This window comes from Palaemon carinicauda, chromosome 42, assembly GCF_036898095.1.
Source record: "Palaemon carinicauda isolate YSFRI2023 chromosome 42, ASM3689809v2, whole genome shotgun sequence".
NCBI lineage: Eukaryota > Metazoa > Arthropoda > Malacostraca > Decapoda > Palaemonidae > Palaemon > Palaemon carinicauda.
The window spans coordinates 14,019,091-14,046,590 of record NC_090766.1 but is presented as its reverse complement, the minus strand read 5'-3'; the positions used below and the strand labels follow the sequence as shown (position 1 = coordinate 14,046,590).

The 27,500-nt window shown below is 36.7% G+C and overlaps 1 protein-coding gene and 1 long non-coding RNA gene across 2 annotated transcripts in view; one reads left to right on the top strand and one right to left on the bottom strand.

The window, feature by feature from the left end:
- The window catches only part of LOC137632773 (uncharacterized), a 25,099-nt gene extending 10,227 nt beyond the window's left edge, over positions 1-14,872 (bottom strand). The window contains exons 1-4 of the mRNA XM_068364857.1: positions 13,162-14,872; positions 9,142-9,345; positions 4,278-4,433; positions 3,259-3,657 (exon numbers count right to left, since the gene is read on the bottom strand). Of these exons, the coding sequence (XP_068220958.1) occupies positions 3,259-3,657; positions 4,278-4,433; positions 9,142-9,345; positions 13,162-13,240 (838 nt within the window). The 5' untranslated portion in view covers positions 13,241-14,872. The remainder of the gene's footprint in view (positions 1-3,258; positions 3,658-4,277; positions 4,434-9,141; positions 9,346-13,161) is intronic.
- Positions 1-27,500, top strand: part of LOC137632775 (uncharacterized) — a 115,681-nt gene that overhangs the window by 32,616 nt on the left and 55,565 nt on the right. Inside the window, exon 2 of the long non-coding RNA XR_011042120.1 lies at positions 24,528-24,600. This is a non-coding gene — a long non-coding RNA (uncharacterized lncRNA). The remainder of the gene's footprint in view (positions 1-24,527; positions 24,601-27,500) is intronic.

The window sequence follows — 27,500 nt, the reverse complement described above, 5'->3', positions numbered from 1 at the left end:
TCCAGCTTCTTTCCTGAGGATCAAGCTTCCAGGAACGCTGTTCTGCAGTGGCACCTCAGATGAGTTAGTTTAAGACGAGGAAGCCTCCAGCTTCTTTTCTGAGGATTAAGCTTCCAGGAACACTGTTCTGCAATGGCACCTCAGATGAGTTGGTTTAAGACAAGGAAGCCTCCAGCTTATTTCCTAAGGATCAAGCTTCCAGGAACGCTGTTCTGCAGTGGCACCTCAGATGAGTTGGTTTAAGACAAGGAAGCCTCCAGCTTCTTTCCGGAGGAAGAAGCTTCCAGGAACACTGTTCAGCCGTGGCACCTCAGATGAGTTGGTTTAAGACGAGGATGCCTCCAGCTTCTTTCCTGAGGATGAAGCTTCTAGGAACACTGTTCTGCAGTGGCACCTCAGATGAGTTGGTTTAAGACGAGGATGCCTCCAGCTTCTTTCCTGAGGATGAAGCTTCCAGGAACTGTTCAGCCGTGGCACCTCAGATGAGTTGGTTTAAGACGAGGAAGCCTCCAGCTTCTTTCCTGAGGATGAAGCTTCCAGGAACACTGTTCAGCAGTGGCACCTCAGATGAGTTGGTTTAAGACGAGGAAGCCTCCAGTTTCTCTCTTGAGGATGAAGCTTCCAGGAACACTGTTCAGCCGTGGCACCTCAGATGAGTTGGTTTAAGACAAGGAAGCCTCCAGCTTCTTTCCTGAGGATGAAGCTTCCAGGAACACTGTTCTGCAGTGGCACCTCAGATGAGTTAGTTTAAGACAAGGAAGCCTCCAGTTTCTCTCTTGAGGATGAAGCTTCCAGGAACACTGTTCTGCAGTGGCACCTCAGATGAGTTGGTTTAAGACGAGGAAGCCTCCAGCTTCTTTCCTGAGAATGAAGCTTCCAGGAACACTGTTCAGCCCTGGCACCTCAGATGAGTTGGTTTAAGACGAGGAAGCCTTCAGCTTCTTTCCTGAGGATGAAGCTTCCAGGAACACTGTTCAGCCGTGGCACCTCAGATGAGTTGGTCTAAGACAAGGAAGCCTCCAGCTTCTTTCCTGAGGATGAAGCTTCCAGGAACACTGTTCTGCAGTGGCACCTCAGATGAGTTAGTTTAAGACGAGGAAGCCTCCAGTTTCTCTCTTGAGGATGAAGCTTCCAGGAACACTGTTCAGCCGTGGCACCTCAGATGAGTTGGTTTAAGACGAGGAAGCCTCCAGCTTCTTTCCTGAGGATTAAGCTTCCAGGAACGCTGTTCTGCAGTGGCACCTCAGATAAGTTAGTTTAAGACGAGGAAGCCTCCAGTTTCTCTCTTGAGGATGAAGCTTCCAGGAACACTGTTCCGCAGTGGCACCTCAGATGAGTTGGTTTAAGACAAAGAAGCCTCCAGCTTCTTTCCTGAGGATTAAGCTTCCAGGATCGCTGTTCTGCAGTGGCACCTCAGATGAGTTAGTTTAAGACAAGGAAGCCTCCAGTTTCTCTCTTGAGGATGAAGCTTCCAGGAACACTGTTCAGCCGTGGCACCTCAGATGAGTTGGTTTAAGACAAAGAAGCCTCCAGCTTATTTCCTGAGGATTAAGCTTCCAGGAACACTGTTCAACAGTGACACCTCTGGTGAGTTGGTTTAAGACAAAGAAGCCTCCAACTTTATCCCTGAGGATGAAGCTTCCAGGAACACTGTTCAATTGTGGCACCTCTGGTGAGTTAGTTTAAATTGAGGAAGCCTCCAGCTTCTTTCCTGAGGATGAAGCTTCCAGGAACACTGTTCTGCAGTGGCACCTCAGATGAGTTGGTTTAAGACGAGGAAGCCTCCAGCTTCTTTCCTGAGGATTAAGCTTCCAGGAACGCTGTTCTGCAGTGGCACCTCAGATGAGTTAGTTTAAGACGAGGAAGCCTCCAGTTTCTCTCTTGAGGATGAAGCTTCCAGGAACACTGTTCAGCCGTGGCACCTCAGATGAGTTGGTTTAAGACAAAGAAGCCTCCAGCTTATTTCCTGAGGATTAAGCTTCCAGGAACACTGTTCAACAGTGACACCTCTGGTGAGTTGGTTTAAGACAAAGAAGCCTCCAACTTTATCCCTGAGGATGAAGCTTCCAGGAACACTGTTCAATTGTAGCACCTCTGGTGAGTTAGTTTAAATTGAGGAAGCCTCCAGCTTCTTTCCTGAGGATGAAGCTTCCAGGAACATTGTTCTGCAGTGGCACCTCAGATGAGTTAGTTTAAGACGAGGAAGCCTCCAGCTTCATCCCTGAGTGTAAGCTTGTACTTGGGACAGGTATAGAAGCGAGAGCTAGGATACTTACGTACATAACTAGGCCGCGAGTTAGGTCGTAGAGGTTTATCTTTACCATGTGACACCTGGAGGCTCAGTCAAGTGTTTTGATATAGAAGTTTGCTCAAGAATTCATTTCACCTTTATCATTTTGCTTGATAAGCATTTTGGTCCTCATGTTCTGAGGAATTTCGAATGTTGTCCTAGGCTACTGTAGACTGTTATTAGACTTGGGAAAATAATTTTAAGCTATAATCGATAATGAAGATTCTTTTATCATGTTCTACTCAATCATTCCATATCTCGTTTTGACGAGCTGAAAACCGCCCTATCGTAAGATTTTCTGCAAATCTCTTGTGCCTTTTAATATTATATAGTGTTCACTGGCGGTGTCTAAAATCCACGGGTTTTTATTCCTTTTATAAATGATTGGTAGTTTTAGGAAGTGAGAAATAATAACTTATAAAATAGATAAGGAAAAGGAAGACTTCCTATTGACGACAGGGCCTAAACAGTTCGGTTACAAAGGTGACAGTTGAGATATAGCCATGGATCGGAACCTTGTAATACTGGTGTAATGCTTAAGAATTACATTAGGAAAAGCATCAGTATGTGAGCCATCAATATAGAGGAATCCTGATTATTACTACAGGTTCACTTACGTTCATAGCAATTCAGGGGCTGATTTCAAAACTAGGGATTTGGAATATATAAAATTATATTTGATTAGAGTATATTTTTGCATGCTGTTTCGAGACATCCCTTTTCCTCTTCAATGTGACAAATATCTTTATAACTGAAGAAGAAAAATGGGATATTTCGATGTTGTTTTGGAAAATATACCCATTCCTCTTAACTTGTTTATTATAAGTGCATTGTTTATTGGTAAATAAAGGAGCAGTGAACTTGAGTCGTTCAAAATTCAAAATTTTCTTTTAGCTATTTCCAATAGAACTAGAAATTCCAGGAAACAAAATTTCAATTAAAAAAAAAAAAGTTAAAAGGGTACTTACATAAATGTTCATTTGCTGAATTGGAGGTGTGAATAACTTCCCCAGGTATGCAATTTATTGCCCACATAACGTCTTTCGGGTTATTGAAGTTCAAGTAGAGGCTTCTATTTGGCAAGGTTAGTTTTTTTGAAAAATATTGTCTTTTCAAATATGAAATTAATACATTTGCTGTCTTGCTATTGTTCGCTTCAAAGGAAACATCAAAAGTCACGTAGTTCCACTTATCCTTGGTGAATGTAGATGTGTCAAAGCTGACCGGTGTAGAATCGTTTACATTAACTGTCGTGTTCCAATTATTTGCTGAAGATTTTATTTTCCCATAAAGTTTGAAAGTAGGAAAGAAGGGTTTTTGGTCTCCATACCTCTTGTGAATGGTCGTTTTTTCGAATTTATAGCAATCTGGAAAAAAAGAAGCATTTAAAGAAAAATTACGAATTTTATTGTAGTGAAATGACCAACATTTTTCTCACATTGTTTTATAGTTATTAAAGCTGTTTTACTTTTTATTTAGTATGGTGATAGTCAAAGTGATATCACAATATTAGATCCCTTCATTGGAAATGTTGGAATTTACGGAATATTCCAGCTTTCTAATGATAGCATACACCACAAAACAAACTCTTCATTGGATAGAGTACAAAGTGTATAATGTCTTTTAAGAAATTATTTATTAAGGAAGATTTTTGTAACTCTACGGTAGGTTTTTTTTTATGTAATTCGGTTAATAATCCTTGAACTTGAGTCTCATATTTTCAAAAAAGCTACAAGGATTTTCACCGGTTTAAGGTATTTAATCCACTGGTTGATATGAATTTCAATACATTGTCTTGTATTGATATTCTCATATGCGTTATCTTTGTTCCTCAAATTAATTGATAACTGAAATTACTTATCAAATCATAGATTTTTTTTTCTCAACTTCGGTCTTTTATTATCTCTTTCATACCCAAATTGTTCCCTTAATTATGTTTTGACCCCTTTATCTTCTTGACATGTCTGATTATAGCTTCAGTGCTTACCTGTGGCTTGACAATCGAAAGCGATGTTGACCAGCTCGGAGCTGTTTACTTGCAGTTCCTTAACGCCTCCCATTAAAATCAACTCGTCTCCGAAGGAGTGTGTCTTCTTCACGCTTAATTTACCGTCCTGGTTTCGGAAGAAGAGTGTTGTGAATTCTGAAAATGCATAAAATGTAACAGAATATATTATTATTATTATTATTATTATTATTATTATTATTATTATTAGCAGTTGCATCGCAGGATGGTTATTGTTTATGAGATCGGCATAGTCCCTCGTTGATGTCGCTCACTATCACGCAGTTCACTGTAATGTTGCTACATTTAACAGCATGTTTAAGAAGGCTACGTGATATCTGTGTCTTTTCAGTTGTAGATATTACCATGAAATTTGGCAAGAACAGAGAAACTGTTTCACATCAATCCTTGAAACTTTCATTTGGATATATGAATTACTTTGGGAACAATTTACTCCACCGTCAAAAATAACCATTCAACCCATACGGAAATAAACGTTTGCTGTGGCTTTTCTATGGCAGATATCAAAATGAAAATTGGTATGGACAAAGTAAATATCCATACCCTAAATCCCTGAAAATTTCATTTAGATTTGTGAATTATTCTACAAGTAATTTGTGGCGCCGCCGAAAATCGGCCTCCGGCGGATATCGAAAAATGGCTACTGTGACTTTTCTATGGCAAGTATCATTACGAAAATTGGTATGAATGTAGTTCACATTATTATTATTATTATTATTATTATTATTATTATTATTATTATTATTATTATTATTATTACTACTTGCTAAGCTACAACCCTAGTTGTAAAAGCAGGATGCTATAAGCCCAGAGGCTCCAACAGGGAAAATAGCCCAGTGAGGAAAGGAAACAAGGAAATAAGAGAAGTAATTAACAATTAAAATAAAGTATTCTAAGAACAGTAAGAACACTAAAACAAATATTCCTTTTATAAACTATAGAAATTTTAACAAAACAAGAGAAAGAGAAATTAGATAGAAAATCATTTGGATATCTAATAAACATTGTTCTTTAGTCTTGGGTAGTGCCATAGCCTCTGTACCATGGTCTTCCACTGTCTCTTGGGTTAGAGTTCTCTTGCTTGAGGGTACACTCGGGCACACTATTCTATCTTATTTCTCTTCCTCTTGTTTTGTAGTTTATATAGTTTATATAGAAGATATTTATTATAATGTTACTCTTCTTAAAATATTTTATTTTCCTTGTCTCCTTTCCTCACTGAGCTATTTTCCCTGTTGGAGCCACTGGGCTTATAGCATCCTGCTTTTCCAACTAGGGTTGTAGCTTAGCAAATAATAATAATAATAATAATAATAATAATAATAATAATAAACTCTAGGAGTAGTTTGGGGCTCCTCACTGATTGTTTAGCTAAAGGTGACAGCCAGGGCATGCTTATAACAGGTATAAAGATGAAAATTGGCAGAAACAAATGTTATATGTATATCTAAATAATCCATTAAAATTTCATTGAATCTATTTATTGGTATAAGAGTTATTGACCCCGGGCCGAAAATACCCCCCCCCCCCACCCCCCGGCGATAATGATAAAAGAGAATGACAGGGGTATGGGTTGGTCGAGTTTCGTTCGCGAAAATTATCATCATCATCATCATCATTATTATTATTGTTATTATCATTATTATTATTATTATCGTCCAAACTACAACCTTAATTGAAAAAGGATATTATAAGTCCAAGAGCACCAGCAAAGAAAATAACCCAGTGAGGAAAGGAAATAAGGAAAAAGAATAGTGTGCCTGAATGTACCCTCAAGCAAGAGAACTCTAATCTAAGACAGTGGAAGACCATGGTACAGAGGCTGTTGCACTACCCAAGACTAAAGAACAATGGTTTGATTTTGGTGTGTCCTCCTCCTAGAAGAGCTGCTTAAAGGTGTCTGGTTTTCAGTTCCAGTTCCATCAGAATAGGTAATCGCCAGAACGTCAGCCGGACAAGCCCAATTCCCCCCCCCCCCTCAGTGGTGCCTAACTACAACAGTGGCCTCCCCAGTAAACTACTTAAACTCACGGTCCTGGGTTAGGATCGATCTGCTGACAGGCGAATGCTAGGCTAGCGCATTGCCACTGTACTAGCCAGGAGGCTAATAGCTTACCGTAGTTAAAAGTCTCTTTGACTCTCACTGAGTGGAACGTAGCCACTGAACAAATACAGTGCAGTAGTTAACCCCTTTGAGTAAAGAAGAACACTTTTTTTTTAATGGCATAAAAAGGTTCTTTGATAACCGGGACGTATAAAAAGCACCAGCCCTTCGGATGTTTCATTTCGAGCGACTAAATGTAGGCCGTGGACTTTTTCCTTAACAAGTAGATTTGCAGCCCGTAGAACATTACCCAGATACACCCCCCCCACTCCTTTATCTTAATAAAGCAATATTTTTTTTTTTTTTAGAAAACTTTGGGATTTGTGGACATGACTGGATTATAATTTGGAGAATATTGGGATAGAGATGTTGTTATTGTCATGGTTGTGAATGTAATATCATAAATCTCCGCACTCGACCACGGCCTTGATTCGACAGGGGCTATTCTCCTAAAGAATGATAGTTTTCATTGGTCTTTAGTATTTGGCTATTTTGTATTTACTAAAAAATGCTCATTACACAGGATTGTTGCAAGTTAAATCTAGTTTTTTTTTTAATTTATTATATGAAAAAAAATTAAAAACATCCCTTTTCCTAACGGAAATGGCCTGATGGAGAACTTTCCTTGAATTTTTTTTTTTTTTTTTTTTAATACATGTAGAGGGACCGAATTATGGTGAAATCAAAGGGAAACTAAAAGGGTTCGTTTTTTCTATATGGAACCGTGTTTCTCATGCTCTGTGGGTACCAAGATCTGTTGAGATAGGCATACATCTATAGACGTTTTGGTTATCATCAAGTTTACCACCAGTTTCTTTTTATAGTTTATTTATGACATATTTGTTTTTGATGTTGTTAATAGTTTATATATGACATGTCTGTTTTGACGTTGTTACTGTTTTTAGAATTATTTATTGTTAATTTGTTCTCTTCATTTATTTATTTCCTTATTTCCTTTCCTCACTGGGCTATTTTTCCCTGTTGGAGCCCCTGGGCTTATAGCATCTTGCTTTTCCAACTAGGGTTGTAGCTTGGATAGTAATAATAATGATAATAATAAAAAACCTACATAGATGGACTGACGAACGACATTACACTGAAGCCGAAATCGGAAGGCTATGCACAGTTGGCTTCATTAATTCCGGTAAACTGACATCTCCTTAACTTCCATTGAAGTGTACCGGTATTAATGAACAACTGTACAAATCAAGCAGTCAGCTTCATAAATCAACTCTGGTATATGTGACTGTATATCACTTTTTTTTTTCATGCGATATTTGTGAATATTAATGTAATTGACGAGTATATGATAGATTACGTTCAAGGCCTCAAACGTATTTTATGGTTTTATTTGAACATTATTTTATTCTTTATATATGATAGATGATATCGGCGTCAATGACCTTCGATATCAGGATGCCAGAGAACTTCAAATCAATTTAATCAAATCACACGCATAAGACGGTACCGGATTCATGCCTACCACTTCTAGCCTCACGAAAACTTTGATTAGTAAGAAACTCTGACTGGCTAGTATACATATTTCGAATCTGTTTTCCTCTTTATTAACATAAATAATGATCCAACGAGCATTAAAGGGAGAAAGTAAGTTTTAAGCTTTTAAGTGGATGCGAACTTTGACCCAGTATGCTTAGAGCTACCAACCGTACCGACTAAGCTTCAGCTTATAGCATAAAACATGCTTTAACAAGTACATACACATATATGTGTGTAAATAAGTGTATATATATATATATATATATATATATATATATATAAATTCATAAACATAGATACAGTATCTACATATATATATATATATATATATATATATATATATATATATATATATATATATATATATATATATATATATGTACATACATATATACACATAATAAATAGTTTATATATACATACATACGTAGGCCTATATATGACAATTTTCTCACCAAGACTCTTGATTTTCATAGTTTCAAATAGATTACAAATGCTTTCTGATATCGAATTTGCTCTTTACAGTCGTGGGTTAAATGCCTAATAGTTACTCTTATTCCTATCGGTCATAAGTTCGAATCCTTGGCTGGTTAGCAATATTTGTCACTAAAGGATTTTCCCAAAGGATCATAGATCCTGTGGCAGAGTAAATTCGATATTAAAGTTATTTTAAATTAATTGGGAAAAGATATATATATATATATATATATATATATATATATATATATATATATATATATATATATATATATATATATATATATATATATATATATATATATATATATATATATATATATATATGACAGCAGGCTTGGAGGCAAAAGGAAACAAAGATTTGACAAGTGCTTTCGTGTTATTACAGCTCTTCATATATATATATATATATATATATATATATATATATATATATATATATATATATATATATATATATATATATATATATATACTTAGCTGTCTACCACATCTAAATTTAAATAGACCTTTAGTGTAATAAGAGTGTTTGGGTGAAAGTTATAAATAATGTGATTTACTTGGTCTTCTATGAAAGAAGAGGGCTAACTAGTGATATAATGACTGTCAAATTTTATATATGAAAGAAAAGGCCCAAATAATGATATAATAAATGACAAATTTTATATACTTTCTCTGTATTCTGATCGCGTAATTTTACTTTGCATTGCTACTTTACGTCTTGCAAGGAATGGTATGAATTCTTACCATCGTCAGTCTGGAAAACACTCTTGCAATCTACTGACACTGAAGTCTTGTACTGCAAGGCTGCAACACATTTGTTGTTTTGGTCTAAGATTTTGACAATGTTGGGGTTCTCGAAGATGTGGTTGATTGTCACGGAAAGGCTGGCCTTTCCTTCGATGTTTACTGAAGAACTCTTACCTTCACCGACTGGGTACAGGAAACATCCTTGAATAAAGGTAATAGGGGGAAACAGTGTTAGAAAATAAGCATTTAGAAAGAAATACTTCTGGAATATTTTTACAATTGGTTTGAGGTTTTTATACTTTATATATGAAAGATCTAATCTAATGTTACTGTTCTTGAAATATTTTCTTTTATTTGTTCATGACTTCTCTTGTTTATTCATTTCCTTTTTTCCATTCTACACTGGGCTATTTTTTCATATTGGAGCCCGTGGCCTTATAACATCCTGCTTTTTCAACTAGGGTTGTTACTTAGCTTATAGTAATAATAATCATAATAATAATTATTATTATTATTATTATTATTATTATTATTATTTTTATTATTATTATTTTTATTATTATTATTATTGTTGTTGTTGTTGTTATTATGTGTATGTCATGCATGACAAAGCAATAAGTATATACGAATGTAGAGAATTGTCTTTCTAATAAGTAAAAGCATCATAAGATTATGTCCAGAAACGAAAAATACAGAACAGATAACCCCCATATTTTGATTGCACGATTGCCATGTGGAAATTGGTAAGAAACATACGGTGGGCATAATTTATGCAAACATTTAGGTAGACCCGAAAAACTGCAGTTTTAAAAAAAAAAAAAACTTGACTTTACATTAAAAATCACAATTTTTTTTTCCAGTGCATAATGTTTGCCACGTGAGGGGGAGAAGTAGGTAATGTTATTAGTAGAGCCAGAAATGCAAGATGATTGACGTTACAAATAGCTTGGACATTTGTAAATTTCACTAACACAAATAAAGGTCTAAAAGATAGTATCAGATACGGTATCGGACCTAATATAAAACCTATGCAAATTTAGGAACACTCCACCTTGTCAGTGTCATAAGGATAATCCTCGCCCGGAGTCATTATTATTATTATTATTATTATTATTATTATTTTTATTATTATTATTATTAGCTAAGCTACAGCCCTAATTGGAAAATCAGGTTGCCATAAGCCCAAGGGCTCCAGCTGGAGAAACATCCCAGCGAGGAAAGGAAATAAGGAAACAGACAAAATAGTGAGCCTGAGAGTACCCTCAAGTCAGAGAACTCTAACCAAGGAGATGGATCCAATGTAGTAGCCTACTATCTGGCCAATCAAAGGACCCAATAACTCCCCAGCGGTAGTATCCTACCTACCACCTGCAGACTCCTTAGGGCATCACCAGTCCACAAGGAACTCGGTCTTTGATTAACCTACTCTATCCATTGCTCATAGTAAGTTGAACCTTCCCAAGAACTCGACTCAGCAGATTCTTTTTGATGTGGATTATTCTTCTACGTCTAAAGAAGATGACAGTTCCCTTCTGGCCCCTTGAGACGTTGTTCAAATAGTGTTTGTAGTATTTTAGTTTATTGACTAGGAACTCGGGTTGAAACGCTGTTTTTACATCAATTCCCTCGGTTTGCTATCTTGCTGTCCAACTTCTCTGTCTGTTACCTTGGTAGTACAACAAAGGATTCTACTGCCCTGTAATTGTTCAGTGGCTACTTTCCTCTTGGTTAGGGTAGAAGGGACTCTTTAGCTATGGCAAGCAGCTCTTCTAGGAGAAGGACCCTCCAAAATCAAACTATTGTTCTCTAATCTTGGGTAGTGCCATAGCCTCTGTACCATGGTCTTCCACTATCTTGAGTTAGAGTTCTCTTGCTTGAGGGTACACTCGGGCACACTATTCTATCTAATTTCTCTTCCTCGTGTGTTGTTAAAATTTTATAGTTTATATAGGAGATATTTATTTTAGTATTCTTAAAATATTTATTTTTTCCTTGTTTCCTTTCCTCACTGGGCTATTTTCCCTGTTGAAGCCCCTGGGCTTATAGCATTCTGCTTTTCCAACTAGAGTTGTAGCTTAGCAATTAATAATAATGATACAGCCGTTCATCAGCGGTGAAGGGGCTCCGTGGCCCCAGCGCAGGGCCATTAGGTCCAGATTTTGTATATCCAATCCTGAGATTACTTTAGAATGCATTAGGGTGCTCTCTCTCTCTCTCTCTCTCTCTCTCTCTCTCTCTCTCTCTCTCTCTCTCTCTCTCTCTCTCTCTCTCTCTGAACGATTCATTGCACCATTTCCGACAGGAAACTCTCGTGCTGTCTAGAGAAATTCTATTGGACACTTTCCCACATAACTAAAGACATCTGCCAAGTCGTCTTTTACAGAGTACAGTGCATAAGGAAATTATTTTGTTGATATACAAAACGACAGTTATTACAGCAGTAATTTTGATTGCCTATTGCATATCTTTCTGAATATTTAGAATGTTAAATGAATGCCCTACTGATTTTAAACCTCTTTTTTATAGACGGTATGTCGACGACACATTTTTGTTATTTCGTAGCCCAAGTCATGTCCAATTGTTTTTAAACTATTTGAATTCCAAACACCAAAATATAAATTTTACCAGTGAAGTGGAAATGGATGGTAACATATCTTTCCTTGACATCAACATTCATAAATTTGGTAATGGGTTTAACACATCTGTCTACAGGAAACCAACGTTCACAGGCTTATGCACTAAATTCTCATCTTTTATCCCTATACAGTATAAGAGAAATCTTATCTGTACTCTCACTTATAGAGCGTATAACCTTTGCTCTAATTACCTTAACATTCATAAGGAACTGACGTATATTAAAAAACTACTTTATAACAATGGATTCCCGTATAATTTTACTGATACTTATATAGAGAAAACACTAAGCAAACTCACGCTACCACCTTGTGAAAGGAAACTAATTGCTCCTCGGAAAAATATCTTCTTTTCCATTCCATATCTGGGGTCCCACAGTTTTAAAATACGAAATCATTGCAGTAGAATTGTGCGTGAATTTTATCCTCAGGTATCATTGAAGATCGTGTTTTCCCCCTCAAATGCTATTAGCAGATTTTTCAAATTTAAAGACCGGGTCTCAGATGATCTTTGTTCGGGTGTCATATATAAATATAAGTGTGATCGCTGTAATGCATCGTATATTGGAAAGAGTGAAAGACATTACCGTGCAAGATTATCTGAGTACTTCGGTCGCTCACCTAGAACGGGTAATTATATGGCAAAACCACCACATTCAGCCATCAGAGACCATTCCGTAAGTGAGGACCACCCCATGACCAAGGGGAAGTTTTCCATCTTAGCCACTTCCCAGAGTAACCTCGACTTACTAATAATGGAGGCAATATTCCAGCACAAACTAAAATCAAACCTGGGCCGGGCAACGTACGAATTAAATTGTGTTTAATTTTATTTCATGTGAGTTTATAGCGCTGGCGCTTTGATCTTTTATTTTGTATTTAGATTGATTTTATAGTTTTATGTTAATTTCTTATTTTTATTTCATAAAGTTTTTGTATGTTCATTTTAAATTTTCTGTTTTAAATATTCATCATACTATGTTTTAACTTATATATTGTATCCTATTTTAGGCTCTGATGATGGAAATAGATTTTCCGAAAGCTAAGCAATAAAGATGTATATCATAACCCTGGTACTATTATTCGTACTTATATATATATGTATATTTATACTTATATATATATATATATATATATATATATATATATATATATATATATATATATATATATATATATATATATATACATATATATGCGCAGCATCTCAATGATCTTTAGCTTGCGCGCAGTCTACAGTGTCTTGGCCGTTTTCGTTTCCTATCTTACATCTTGCTTTTCGCCATCCAATTTCACCCTGACCCTAGATCCCTAATTCCACAAATCGAACCAGTCAAGAAAATAGTGTGAAAGCTCAGTAAGCTTCAGCGAAACAGACACTCACTTTCAACATCTGTTTCCAGCGCTGAACTTTCCAGCACCGACGCCAGCAAGACGAAGCTCCAAAGGATGAGACCAAACATCGCTAGGACACTTGACTGACCTAAGCAACTTGAGATGTCAAACCTTGGTCAAGCAAAGGATCCTCGGTCAAGCAAAGGATGGCTGGATTGCGCCAGGGTGTGGCAGGCCGACGCTCCTTCGGCACGCAACGGAATGACACTGAAGGATGGGAACTTTGTGAATGTTACTCACTGTTTCTGCAGGATGTGAGGAATAGCCAGTTGAAGACAGGAATCGTATCCTTCTTACGAAACAGTTAACTAAACCTTTGTATGGGTTGTGTCAGGAGCAAGAGCCTGTGTTGGCATAAGGCCAGGTTAATGTAAAGCGAATAGTCTGATAGCTTAGGTCGTTTTACAAAGGCCATTAGATGATTATTATTGTCATAATTTATCAATTTTTATTATTATTGCTAAAATCAAACCCTTGTTCTCTAGTCTTTGGTAGTGCCGTAGCCTCTGTACCATGGTGTTCCACTGTCTTGGGTTAGAGTTCTCTTGCTTGAGTGTACACTCGGGCACACACTTCTATCTAATTTCTCTTCCTCTTGTTTTGTTAAAATTTTTATAGTTATATAGGAAATATTTATTTTAATGTTGTTACTGTTCTTAAAATATTTTAGTTTTCATTGTTTCCTTTCCTCACTGGGGTATTTTCCCTAATGGGGCCCCTGGGCTTATAGCATCCGGCTTCTCCAACTAGGGTTATAGCTTAGCAAGTAATAATGATAATATTATTATTATTATTATTATTATTATTATTACTGATGCTGATGATTTTGCATAAATTCAAACCGTCTTTTTAAAGGTCTGTATGTCGCTCATGAATGGCAAAGGCACTTAATCCCCCTTATTCATCAAGTTAAGACCAGGGACGGTCAGGCAATGGCTGCCGATTACTGAGCAGATAGACCCAATAGGCTCCTTTCAAACCACCCATCCCTTCCTTGAGCTCGGCTCGAACTCTCGTCAAGCAGATTGCCATGCAGGGACTTTTCCATGAGGCCACCACAACCAGGAATTAAAATCAACGCATTGTTGCGATTTTACTGTTTTCGATTTAGATAGCTGTCTCTGCGTGTCAAGGTTGGCTCATTTAGACCTACCAATTGGTGAAAACACGTTGACATTGTCCTCCCCAAACGCATTTCAACGTCAATATTGTTTGAAGGAACTCGGCAATACTACTGTATATTCCTAATTAATAAATTAATATATTTCTATGCCCTGCAGTTCGTTTTACGACCACCGTTGTTATGTTGAATTGATAACTTCCACCTATAAGTATGAACAAAAACAAAACTTTTGAGCAAAAAAAAAAATAATAATAATAATCTTCTTTCAACTTTATTGTAAATCCCATTGTTATAGCAGGGTGCAAGACTGAACACCAATGATATTAAATTCTCCAAAATGCGATTGTTGTTACTCTACTGTAGAATTTTCCGCGTAGCTTAGAAAAGTGATTAACCTTTCATTCTGAAATAAAATCAGTTTATTAATCATGTATTTTGGATGTCATATGATAAGTAAGTTTTGTATTCTTTTAACCCAGTGAATAAATGGAATATTTCCTATCAAATTGGAAATCAGTATTTTAGATTTGGTGTTTAATGTGACCATATTTATTGATTGCAAATAAATATATTAATTAGAAGCTGTGGGATCAATCACATAGTTTATATGAGAGATCTTTATTTTAATGTTACTCTTGAAATATTTCATTTTTTCCATGTTTCCTTTCCTCACTGGGTTATTTTCCCTGTTAGAGCCCCTGGGCTTATAGCATCCTGCTTTCCCAACTAGGGTTGTAGCTTAGCAAGTAATAATAATAATGGTGATAATAATAATAATAATGATAAATGTAATGATTCAGGGTTATACATAATTGCAGACTACGATCATATTTTATCAGATAATTTGAATCCCCGATATTGTATTCGGCTCTCTATGTAGAGAGAGAGAGAGAGAGAGAGAGAGAGAGAGAGAGAGAGAGAGAGAGAGAGAGAGAGAACATTCCTTATTGTGTTTTTTGAGTACCATGATACATCTTTTCTACTTGAAAAGCTGAGTATTATTGAAGGGGACGAGAAGCGATCTAGTTTTTTTTTTTTTTTTTTTTTTTTTTTTGCTGAAATTTTAAATGTCTTGCGAATAGAATACACGGGTACATTTAATACCCGTTGACACAAATTTAATAGCATGCCTTAACGTAACTTCTCGTGTATTTTCAAATAAAACGAAACTTCTCGTGTATTTTCAAATAAAAACACTAAAAGGAAAGAGGAGCTTAAGAGTGTTGGCAATATAGTGTATCAATTTCTGTATTTAAATTTGTTAGTCATATTTTAGCATTTGTTTTTCCTTCATTGCAATGGTAATGTACAAGAGTTTATATTGTATTGAGAGAGAGAGAGAGAGAGAGAGAGAGAGAGAGAGAGAGAGAGAGAGAGAAAAAATTCACTAATGTTGTGTCCTGTAGTTTAGATAATGTCTCTGTTCTGAACGGATACTGCATTTTATCTCTCTCTCTCTCTCTCTCTCTCTCTCTCTCTCTCATATACTGTGTATATATATATATATATATATATACATATATATATACATATATATATATATATATATATATATATATGTATATATATATATATATATATATTGTATATGTGTGTGTTATATGCGTAGAAATCACAGGCAAAAGAACCGCAAGGAAAATGAAATATAAGATTAAGTCCTGACTAGTTTCGTGATACTTCTTCAGAGGATTGAAGAAGTATCACGAAACTTGTCAGGACTTAATCTTATATTTCATATTTTCAATTTCCCTGTGTTCTTTTGCATATAATAGTATATGTATATGTATACATATATATATATCTATATATATATATATATATATATATATACATACATACATACATACATACATACATATACCAAAGGCACTTCCCCCAATTTTGGGGGGTAGCCGACATCAACAAGAAACAAAACAAAAAAGGGGACCTCTACTCTCTACGTTCCTCCAGCCTAACCAGGGACTCAGCCGAGTTCAGCTGGTACTACTAGGGTGCCACAGCCCAACCTCCCACATTTCCACCACAGATGAAGCTTCATACTGCTGAGTCCCCTACTGCTGCTACCTCCGCGGTCATCTAAGGCACCGGAGGAAGCAGCAGGGCCTACCGGAACTGCGTCACAATCGCTCGCCATTCATTCCTATTTCTAGCACGCTCTCTTGCCTCTCTCACATCTATCCTCCTATCACCCAGAGCTTTCTTCACACCATCCATCCACCCAAACCTTGGCCTTCCTCTTGTACTTCTCCCATCAACTCTTGCATTCATCACCTTCTATATATATATATATATATATATATATATATATATATATATATGTAATGTATCAGGTGTGTGTGTATAATATATTAATGTATGTACAGTACATGCCTCGATAATATTTCAATATTTTAAGTTACCTGGTGTAAATTTACTTTAGTATTTTGTTATCATTACTGGTTGTGAACATTTGTGTGTGTTTTTTTTCAAAACAAAATAAAAAAAATTATAAGGAAAATCAACATATTTGAATAGATAAAAAAAAATTTAAGAGTATTTTGTAGTCTCTCTCTCTCTCTCTCTCTCTCTCTCTCTCTCTCTCTCTCTCTCTCACACACATTGTTTTCAACGTTAAAATTGAATGATAAAAGCCCTTTTATAATCTTACTGCATTTCCAAGAACTTTTCTTGTGAATGTATTGACCATATTAATGAAGAGCGTATTTTACTTTTGGCTTCCACTGATGAAACTGATTTGTTGGTAATGATTGCAGTTATGTTTCAGAATTTACTTTTGGCTAACATTGTTGTTTTTATTGTTGTTGGTTCTAGAATGAGATCTGCCTCACATTTTGTTCCTGGATGCTTTGGACGTAATGCAGAGCCAAAGATGAATCCATTCGTTATTAAAAGTAGACGGAAGCACCAAGTTTCTTAACTAACCGGAAGGAAATTTATATGACTCGCTGTAATGAGTCTTTCCCAATGTTGTGTGTGTTCTACCAACGGGGAAAAGTATGGCCCTGTCTCTTTTCGTGTAAATCCCATTAATACGGTGTCCTATTGGAAAATCCCATTAATATGGTGTCCTATTGGAAAATCCCATTAATACGGTGTCCTATTGGAAAATCCCATTAATATGGTGTCCTATTGGAAAATCCCATTAATATGGTGTCCTATTGGAAAATCCCATTAATACGGTGTCCTATTGGAAAATCCCATTAATACGGTGTCCTACTGGAAAATCCCATTAATACGGTGTCCTATTGGAAAATCCCATTAATAAGGTGTCCTATTGGAAAATTGATTGATTGATTTAAAGTTTTCAGGCATCCTGACATCTAAGGTCATTGACGCCGTGTCCTATTGGAAAATCCCATTAATAAGGTGTCCTATTGGAAAATCCCATTAATACGGTGTACTATTGGAAAATCCCATCAATACGGTGTCCTATTGGAAAATCCCATTAATACGGTGTCCTATTGGAAAATTGATTGATTGATTTTAAGTTTTCAGGCATCCTGACATCTAAGGTCATTGACGCCGTGTCCTATTGGAAAATCCCATTAATACGGTGTCCTATTGGAAAATCCCATTAATACGGTGTCCTATTGGAAAATTGATTGATTGATTTTAAGTTTTCAGGCATCCTGACATCTAAGGTCATTGACGCCGTGTCCTATTGGAAAATCCCATTAATACGGTGTCCTATTGGAAAATCCCATTAATACGGTGTCCTATTGGAAAATTGATTGATTGATTTAAAGTTTTCAGGCATCCTGACATCTAAGGTCATTGACGCCGTGTCCTTTTGGAAAATCCCATTAATACGGTGTCCTATTGGAAAATCCAATTAATACGGTGTCCTATTGGAAAATCCCATTAATACGGTGTACTATTGGAAAATCCCATTAATACGGTGTCCTATTGGAAAATCCCATTAATACGGTGTCCTATTGGAAAATCCCATTAATAAGGTGTCCTATTGGAAAATTGATTGATTGATTTAAAGTTTTCAGGCATCCTAACATCTAAGGTCATTGACGCCGTGTCCTATTGGAAAATCCCATTAATAAGGTGTCCTATTGGAAAATCCCATTAATACGGTGTCCTACTGGAAAATCCCATCAATACGGTGTCCTATTGGAAAATCCCATTAATACGGTGTCCTATTGGAAAATTGATTGATTGATTTAAAGTTTTCAGGCATCCTGACATCTAAGGTCATTGACGCCGTATCCTATTGGAAAATCCCATTAATAAGGTGTCCTATTGGAAAATCCCATTAATACGGTGTCCTATTGGAAAATCCCATTAATAAGGTGTCCTATTGGAAAATCCCATTAATACGGTGTCCTATTGGAAAATCCCATTAATAAGGTGTCCTATTGGAAAATTGATTGATTGATTTAAAGTTTTCAGGCATCCTGACATCTAAGGTCATTGACGCCGTGTCCTTTTGGAAAATCCCATTAATACGGTGTCCTATTGGAAAATCCCATTAATAAGGTGTCCTATTGGAAAATTGATTGATTGATTTAAAGTTTTCAGGCATCCTGACATCTAAGGTCATTGACGCCGTGTCCTTTTGGAAAATCCCATTAATACGGTGTCCTATTGGAAAATCCCATTAATACGGTGTCCTATTGGAAAATCCAATTAATACGGTGTCCTATTGGAAAATCCCATTAATACGGTGTCTTATAGGAAACATCCCTCTCTGTCGCTCTGCCCGCTGGGGTTTGAGGCCCGCTTAAGCTCTATAGATTGTTTTAGTAGCTGCAACCTTACCATCCTTGTGAGCTAAGGATAGAGGTTTTACGGTAGACCATAGATCTACCTGCTGAGTAATAAGCAGCCAATGCCTGATTCTCCCTGGTCCTAGCTTGAGTGGAGAGGGGCTTGGGCGCTGATGATATATATATATATATATATATATATTCAGTCTCTATGCCATTTTCCTACCTGGGCATTGTCACTCACCTTTGTCTCTGCTATTCATGAGTGACCTTTAAACCTTTAAACTTATATATAACTGTGAGGTATAACATTGTAGTTATATTTAAGCGAATGTCTTCCTCCTTCAAGTTTGGCCACAGGAAAAACTGTTTTGCAGTTGGTGAAAATGCGGAAGGCCACACTTCCAAATATAGGCATTATTTATTTTTAATCTTTATTTGTTTATTAATCGTTATACTATTATATATTAAAGGTTAATTACATTGGGTTCTCTTTTCAAGGCCTCATCTTATTTACTGAAAATTTGTAATTTAATCATGATAGCTATCTGGGAAACTATTATGAAATACTTTAAAATAGTCTTTTTTTTTAACTTTTTGAAGCAACTAATCTTTTCATATAAATATAATGACTTTTTTGTTTATAATATTTGCCCCAACAAAGTTTCCAAATATATTTAAGCACCCAACAAGTTCATGAATACTTCAACGGATCTTAGCATCACATGTATTCTTTCCCACAAAATGTGTTGCATCTTTGATTAATCTTAAAGTCCATATAATAGAGGGAACAGGAGTTTTGTAAACTCTGCCTAAGTAATAATACGTGATTGGATTCAAGTCTTGCGTTAATAGTTAATAGGCTAGTGAGAGTTCACACTTCGAAATCTAGTTTTTCTCTGCCTTTTTTTTTATGCCGCAGTGCATTTTTGAATGTCTTCTCTTTAGGCTTTGGCTACTGTAGAAACGTTTAGGGTTTAAATGCCACTCATGAATGGCAGAGACAAGGGACAGTGAAATTGCCCTAACAAGCAGGACAATTCCCTAGAGACTGGCCATGTATACCTATGATCAGCGCCCAAGCCCCTCTCCACCCAAGCTAAGACCAAGGAGGGCCAGGCAATGGCTGCTAATGACTTAGCAGATAGACCTATAGGCTTCCCCAAAGCCCCCTTCCTTAGCTCGTAAGGTTGATGAGATTGCAGCAAACAAAGGAACTAACGATTTTGAGCGGGACTCGAACCCCAGTCTGGCGTTCACCTGTCAGGGACGCTAATACATCGGCCGCACAAGATAAAAAGGAGGAAAAATATGAGGGAATTCATATGAGATACCAACAACGGATTCTGTAAGTCAACGTAATCTCTCACAATCTTCAAAAGATTTGCTGACTATATAGCAAGGTCTATAATCAATAGCATAGATAGACTATCGATCTTGACATGGACAACCTACGGTCAGAGACGTGTTGCTGTGTGGCCCCCCAGGACTTTCTAGGTTACTAAAATATTTTTCATTATATTATTCATACCAGTAACATACATACATACATACCAAAAGCACTTCCCCCAGTTATGGGGGGTAGCCGACATCAACAAAGAAACAAAACAAAAAAGGGGACCTCTACTCTACGTTCCTTCAGCCTAACCAGGGACTCAACCGAGTTCAGCTGGTACTGCTAGGGTGCCACAGCCCAACCTCCCAGTAACCATCATTATTATTATGAGGAGATAATGAAAGAGATGTCAGTTTTATGTAAAATTTTATAGTACGACAAATAAAACGCGAAAGCATTGCCAAATAAAATTAGTATATATTGGGCAAGCAATATTTCTTGCAGACGTGTATTATCATGCCACCCTTACTCACTTGCATATAGTAAAATGTGGCCCCCGTTGATGAACAGTTGCCCATGCTTGGTCTATAGAATACAAGGTATACCAAAGATCTCTCTCTCTCTCTCTCTCTCTCTCTCTCTCTCTCTCTCTCTATATATATATATATATATGTATATATATACATATATATATATATATACAGTATATATATATATATATATATTATATATATATATATATATATATATATGGTTTATATAATTATATATACAGTGTACTGTATATATACCGTATATATAAATATATATATATAATATAGATATGTATATATATATATATATATTTATATATACATATATATACCTATATGTATATATATGTGTATGTGTGTTTATTCTACTCATTTTCGTGCGAAAACTAACGCTGTCTGCGCATGGTGAGTCTGTGACGTCACTCGCTACATGGCAAGTAAACAATAGGCTCCACACCGACCTGTTCAAGCAAGGAAATATAAACTATTTACAAAGTAAGATAATAATGATCGGGGATATAATGAACACGTCCACTTTTATAACAATTAACTTCTCTTAAATGAAATGATACCCACTAAGTTATCTAACTTGGTCAAATATATGTTTGAATGAGTTCTGATAAATTCTTATTTCAATTGTGAAAATCCCTCTCCTAAATTGGTTCGAATTTATTGTTGAATTTGTAGTTTATTTGTACATTTCCTATTTGAAAAGTTTGAGGTTACATGCGAAGTGCAACCATAAATTATTTAACGGAAAATAGCAGAGTTCATTGTGACCGTTTTTATACATGTTTCGATGAATATGAGTATTTTATCTCATGCCTATAATCATATCAAGATTGATGATATGCTAATCGTAAAGCCAATGGCAGTTTAAATATATCTATAGTCTTGGAAACACGTAAAATACATAGCAAATAAAGAGGGAGAGTTGAACTTTTTCTGTCTTGCATAGTTAATTGAGATGTTTTCTTCTTTTCCGAGTATAGTGCAAAAGAAATCTCTTGGTTCAAAATCTCAAGAATCATGAATAGATGTCTTGTATTAATTCAATGGTTGAGAAATTGAATAAGAAGAGAAAGGCATTTATCCCCCACTCCTCAAAGTTGGGAAATACAAACCATATCTTAGAAAAGAAAATATATGAAAATAAAAAACTACAAGAATAAAACACAATAACCAACTCTAAAATTTGAGCACCACCATTATTTAAACACCATCTTCTTAATGTTCGGCATATTTTCCATTACAGAATAGGACGATATCTAAAATATTTATACTTTCAAGAACAGCAAATGATTAACAATGACGTCAAGTACGTGAGCAAAACGTGTATATGGAATATTAAAACGTTAACTAATTTTGTATATAGGTAAATATCCGAATCATTTAGTATTTTTCTGCTATGTGAATTTTGAAAAGGTATGTTGGTCTGGTATTCAATAACACTTGGGGGTATATAAAGAATTAAATTCAGGCTTTGAAAAAAAAAATCATGTTCATTCTGTTGGTCCAAGATTGCCCCACGAAAACGTCTAAATGCTTGCACGAGAGACTTCTTCAGTGAGATACATTTCAGATTATTTTAATAGATTTTACTACTGTCCCAATGGCTAAACTCCATCTTATTTTTTAATACTCTATTTCTTGTAAACCAATTCAATTTTGCTTTTGGAACTACCCTCCACAGATCATTCTTCTTCTCAATCCTTTACGTCTCATTAGTAAATCCCTTCAAAATTAACACATTATAAGCAGATTATATTCCACCTTCCCTCTTATCTGTACCATCCTTCTTTGGAAAGGTCTCAAGACTTGCTTAATTTAGTTTGATAGTATTAATGCAGACTTGCTTAGTACCTATGAATGGAGTAGACCCTGAGAAAGAAAAATGGACTCTGCTGTTTTCAAATTTGTTTATCTTAAAAGGGTTTTAAATAATGGCTGTTGATATAATCAGCAATGACCCCCTTACCTGGATTTGCTTCTATCCTACATGAAGGATACTGCACTTTCCCTATTCTAAAACATATCTTGGCATTACACTTGTAACTTTTTATAATTTCTGCCCTACTCCCTTAGCAGTGCTACAGTTATCAAGCGGTAGATTACTTCATTTTTATTTTTTATTCTAAAGAAAATCAAGTCAAAGTCAATGTTGTGGGGCAGTGATTTCTGCAGGGCAACCCAACCCCTTCAAGATTACCATATTATCTTGAGAGATTAGTAATGGTGAAAATTTGAAAGGAAGAAACAGACCAGAGAACAAAAGGAATATCAAATAAAGGATGAGGAGTTATCTGCAATTGTTGTGTAGGAAATTATTAAAACAAAGAAGCCCATAGCTACAGAAAAGAGAAAGAGCAGAAAATAACGTCATTCACCGGAAGACTGAAGAGTAACACAAAGGTTCAAGTGCATGGTCGTATTGATAACGTGAACAAGGAGAGTGCAATAAAGCCTACATCTGAACTGACTATACTAAATTCACCTCTATTCAAAACCAGATGAAAATTAGGTTTTAAGTGAGCCCATCTACCAACTAAACCGTTCGACTTTCTGGACCATTTTCAAAAACTGCCTATCATTAATTAAAAAATGTCTCATAATCAAACCAGGTTTAGGTTGCTGTGTTCCTCTCGGGTTTGTTTATTAAAAGATTAAGCCTCTTTGATGAACGACGCAGTTAGCGATGATTTTTTCTTAGAGTGGCGACATACCAAATCTTATCTGTTTCCTGTGAACGGCGTTATCTTGAAGAGGCTACACTGAGGAGTTTGGTCCCCCCCCCCCTTTTTTTCAGATTTAGTTCTGTTTATCGCTTTTAAAGACCAATATCTTATCGGAAGCTTTGAATGAATATCTTGATTTTTTTGCAGAAGATGGGAATTTCCTTATGAGTTGTGAGGTAATCTAGAAACTAGCATCTAACTAAAGTAATTCATCAATAGTATTAGCTTTACAGCCTATAGGTTCAAAAGATTTAAGTAAAGGTGGAGAAAATAAGACTTGTAAAAATAAGTAGAGGAAAATGGTTAAAACTCGGCATCTTTGAAAGCAATGATATTTCGCTGAATGGAATTGTCACATGAGAAGGATTAATTAATGATGTAATAATTCTTCTCTGGACTTCGAATTTGTATAATTCCAGCAGTACCAATGCATTAAGTCTTAGAACCTTCATGGGGGAAGGAGGTTCCAAGGCTCCGTGAGTACAAAAAATCATGATCCAATTACTTTAATTTGTTTTAATATATGCTCAGAATAAAGTTTCGTTTCCACAGGATAGGAGATCGTTTCTCTTATCCTTTTAAGTGGGTTTCCCACGACATTAAACGTGTAAGAATTCTTTGACATGATGTTTCCTACTATGCGAGCGGCATTTTTAGATTTATTTCAGAAGCAGGTCTTCTGAAAACTATTTAACTTCTATAATGACATTCAACTTTTATGGTTTTAATTGAATATTCCTTCAATTTTTATATATAATAAATGATATCGGTGTCAATGACCTTAGATATTAGGATGCCGTGAAACTTTAAATCAATCAATAAACGTGTAAGAATAATGTTGGATGTCAGCAGTTATAATGTGTTGTTTACTGGTTATTATTGTCATTAAAGGACTCATTTCTTCATGCAGGTATGTTGCTACTCCTAACTATCAACTCCTGTCGAGTTGAGGATCCTCCAGACACCAGCATTCCATTCTTCAGGTAAGTACATGCCATTGGCATTCCCCTATCCATATTACTTCCCTTTGTACTAATGCTTTAAGAAATACATTGGCAGAATAACTCTAGCATAGATTATAACTTTCGGTAATTGTAAGAACACATTTTAAATTATAGTCCATTTCTTTTATCGAGGCAGATTTGCACCGACTCGCAGCGGTGCCCTTTTAGCTCGGAAAAGTTTACTGATCGCTGATTGGTTAGAATGATCTCGTCCAACCAATCAGCGATCAGGAAACTTTTCCGAGCTAAAAGGGCACCGCTGCGAGTCGGTGCAAATCTGCCTCGATAAAAGAAATGGACTATAGTTAAATGTAACCGATGTTAAGCCGTATCGGATTTTCCCTTAACTGCCTAAATGTTCAGGAATTGCCTAGTGTTTTTAACTTACAAATACAATTAGGATAACTATCAGCGACAAATACAATTAGGATAACTATCAGCTACAAATACAATTAGGATAACTATCAGCGACAAATACATTTAAGATAACTAACAAATACAATTAGGATAACTATCAGCGACAAATACATTTAGGATAACTATCAGCGACAAATACATTTAGGATAACTATCAGCGACAAATACAATTAGGATAACTAACAAATACAATTAGGATAACTATCAGCGACAAATACAATTAGGATAACTAACAAATACAATTAGGATAACTATCAGCGACAAATACAATTAGGATAACTATCAGCGACTCCAAACCATTTCGGATGGACCGCATTGTTACTTTTCCTCAGGTGTTGGCCAACGCGATTATCTATAGACATAATTATGTTGAATCAATTAAATTCAAGAGGCAATAATCATAACAAATACGTCAAGAATTAAATTAAACTAATTGAAATATTTTTTTTTTTTTTTTTTTTTTTGCTTATAATGTTGCTAAATTGATGTAGATTAGAGATTTATTGCAATTTCAGTCGTAAATTGGTGATTAGAATCTTGTGCAATTTCAATAGTATGACTTTACCTAGTCACTGCTTTATTTTGGCTTCCATGCTTGGTGGAATGTTGAAATACTCTTGGCACTTACCCCTTCACTGAAAAGAAAATTTATACAGAGCTTTTAATCATTTTTTTGCATTTAGATGTTATTGTATGAAAGTTGTTTGATTGGTTTTATAAGTTAAAATGATACCAAATGCTGTGATTACGGGTAAGGTTGATTAACCCTTCTACCCCCAAGCTATTTGGAACTTTCCAACCCTTAACCCCCCGGCGTTTTCTTTTTCAAGCACATTTTACAATATATTTTTTTTTTAAATGGCGCTAACAGCCTTAATTTTCGTTATAGAGAGGTCAGGTTGGTCTCATTATTTTGGAAAATGCCTGAAGTTTCTCATAAAGTTATCAAAAATATGCAAAAAAAAAATGTAAATAGCAGTTTTTTACTAGCACTTACCTGTATGTCCATGGGGGTAAAGGGATGAGTTTTTGGAAACGTACCAATACGTCCATTGGGGGTAAAAGGGTTAATTTGTATTATACAGTGCTGAATGGCCTTTGACGCCCCAGTGCTGGGCTTAACGCCTAAATTTTATAGTCGATTCTACACACACCCAGGTTGCCCAGAGCTCTCGATCCGGACGCGGCTGTTAGATCTCCACTTTACTGGTTTTTGTTCTTTCAAAAGTTGTATAGGACGGACTAATTAAGTGAATAAAAGTTGGAGATATGTCAGAAAACATTTTTCCTCTATACTTAGTCTGTTCCTCCTCCTCAGCTTCTGTTCCTCCTCCTCAGCTTCTGTTCCTCATCCTCAGCTTCTGTCCCTCCTCCTCAGCTTCTGTTCCTCCTCCTCAGCTTCTATTCCTCCTCCTCAGCTTCTGCTCCTCCTCCTCAGCTTCTGTTCCTCCTCCTCAGCTTCTGCTCCTCCTCCTCAGCTTCTGTTCCTCCTCCTCAGCTTCTGTTCCTCCTCCTCAGCTTCTGTCCCTCCTCCTCAGCTTCTGTTCCTCCTCCTCAGCTTCTGTTCCTCCTCCTCAGCTTCTGTGCCTCCTCCTCAGCTTCTGTTCCTCCTCCTCAGCTTCTGTCCCTCCTCCTCAGCTTCTGTGCCTCCTCCTCAGCTTCTGTTCCTCCTCCTCAGCTTCTGTTCCTCCTCCTCAGCTTCTGTGCCTCCTCCTCAGCTTCTGTTCCTCCTCCTCAGCTTGTGTTCCTCCTTCTCAGCTTCTGTTCCTCATCCTCAGCTTCTGTTCCTCATCCTCAGCTTCTGTTCCTCATCCTCAGCTTCTGTTCCTCCTCCTCAGCTTCTGTGCCTCCTCCTCAGCTTCTGTGCCTCCTCCTCAGCTTCTGTTCCTCCTCCTCAGCTTCTGTGCCTCCTCCTCAGCTTCTGTTCCTCCTCCTCAGCTTCTGTCCCTCCTCCTCAGCTTCTGTTCCTCCTCCTCAGCTTCTGTTCCTCCTCCTCAGCTTCTGTTCCTCCTCCTCAGCTTCTGTTCCTCCTCCTCAGCTTCTGTTCCTCCTCCTCAGCTTCTGTCCCTCCTCCTCAGCTTCTGTGCCTCCTCCTCAGCTTCTGTGCCTCCTCCTCAGCTTCTGTTCCTCATCCTCAGCTTCTGTTCCTCCTCCTCAGCTTCTGTCCCTCCTCCTCAGCTTCTGTCCCTCCTCCTCGGCTTCTGTCCCTCCTCCTCGGCTTCTGTCCCTCCTCCTCGGCTTCTGTTCCTCCTCCTCAGCTTCTGTGCCTCCTCCTCAGCTTCTGTTCCTCCTCCTCAGCTTCTGTGCCTCCTCCTCAGCTTCTGTTCCTCCTCCTCAGCTTCTGTCCCTCCTCCTCAGCTTCTGTTCCTCCTCCTCAGCTTCTGTTCCTCCTCCTCAGCTTCTGTCCCTCCTCCTCAGCTTCTGTCCCTCCTCCTCAGCTTCTGTTCCTCCTCCTCAGCTTCT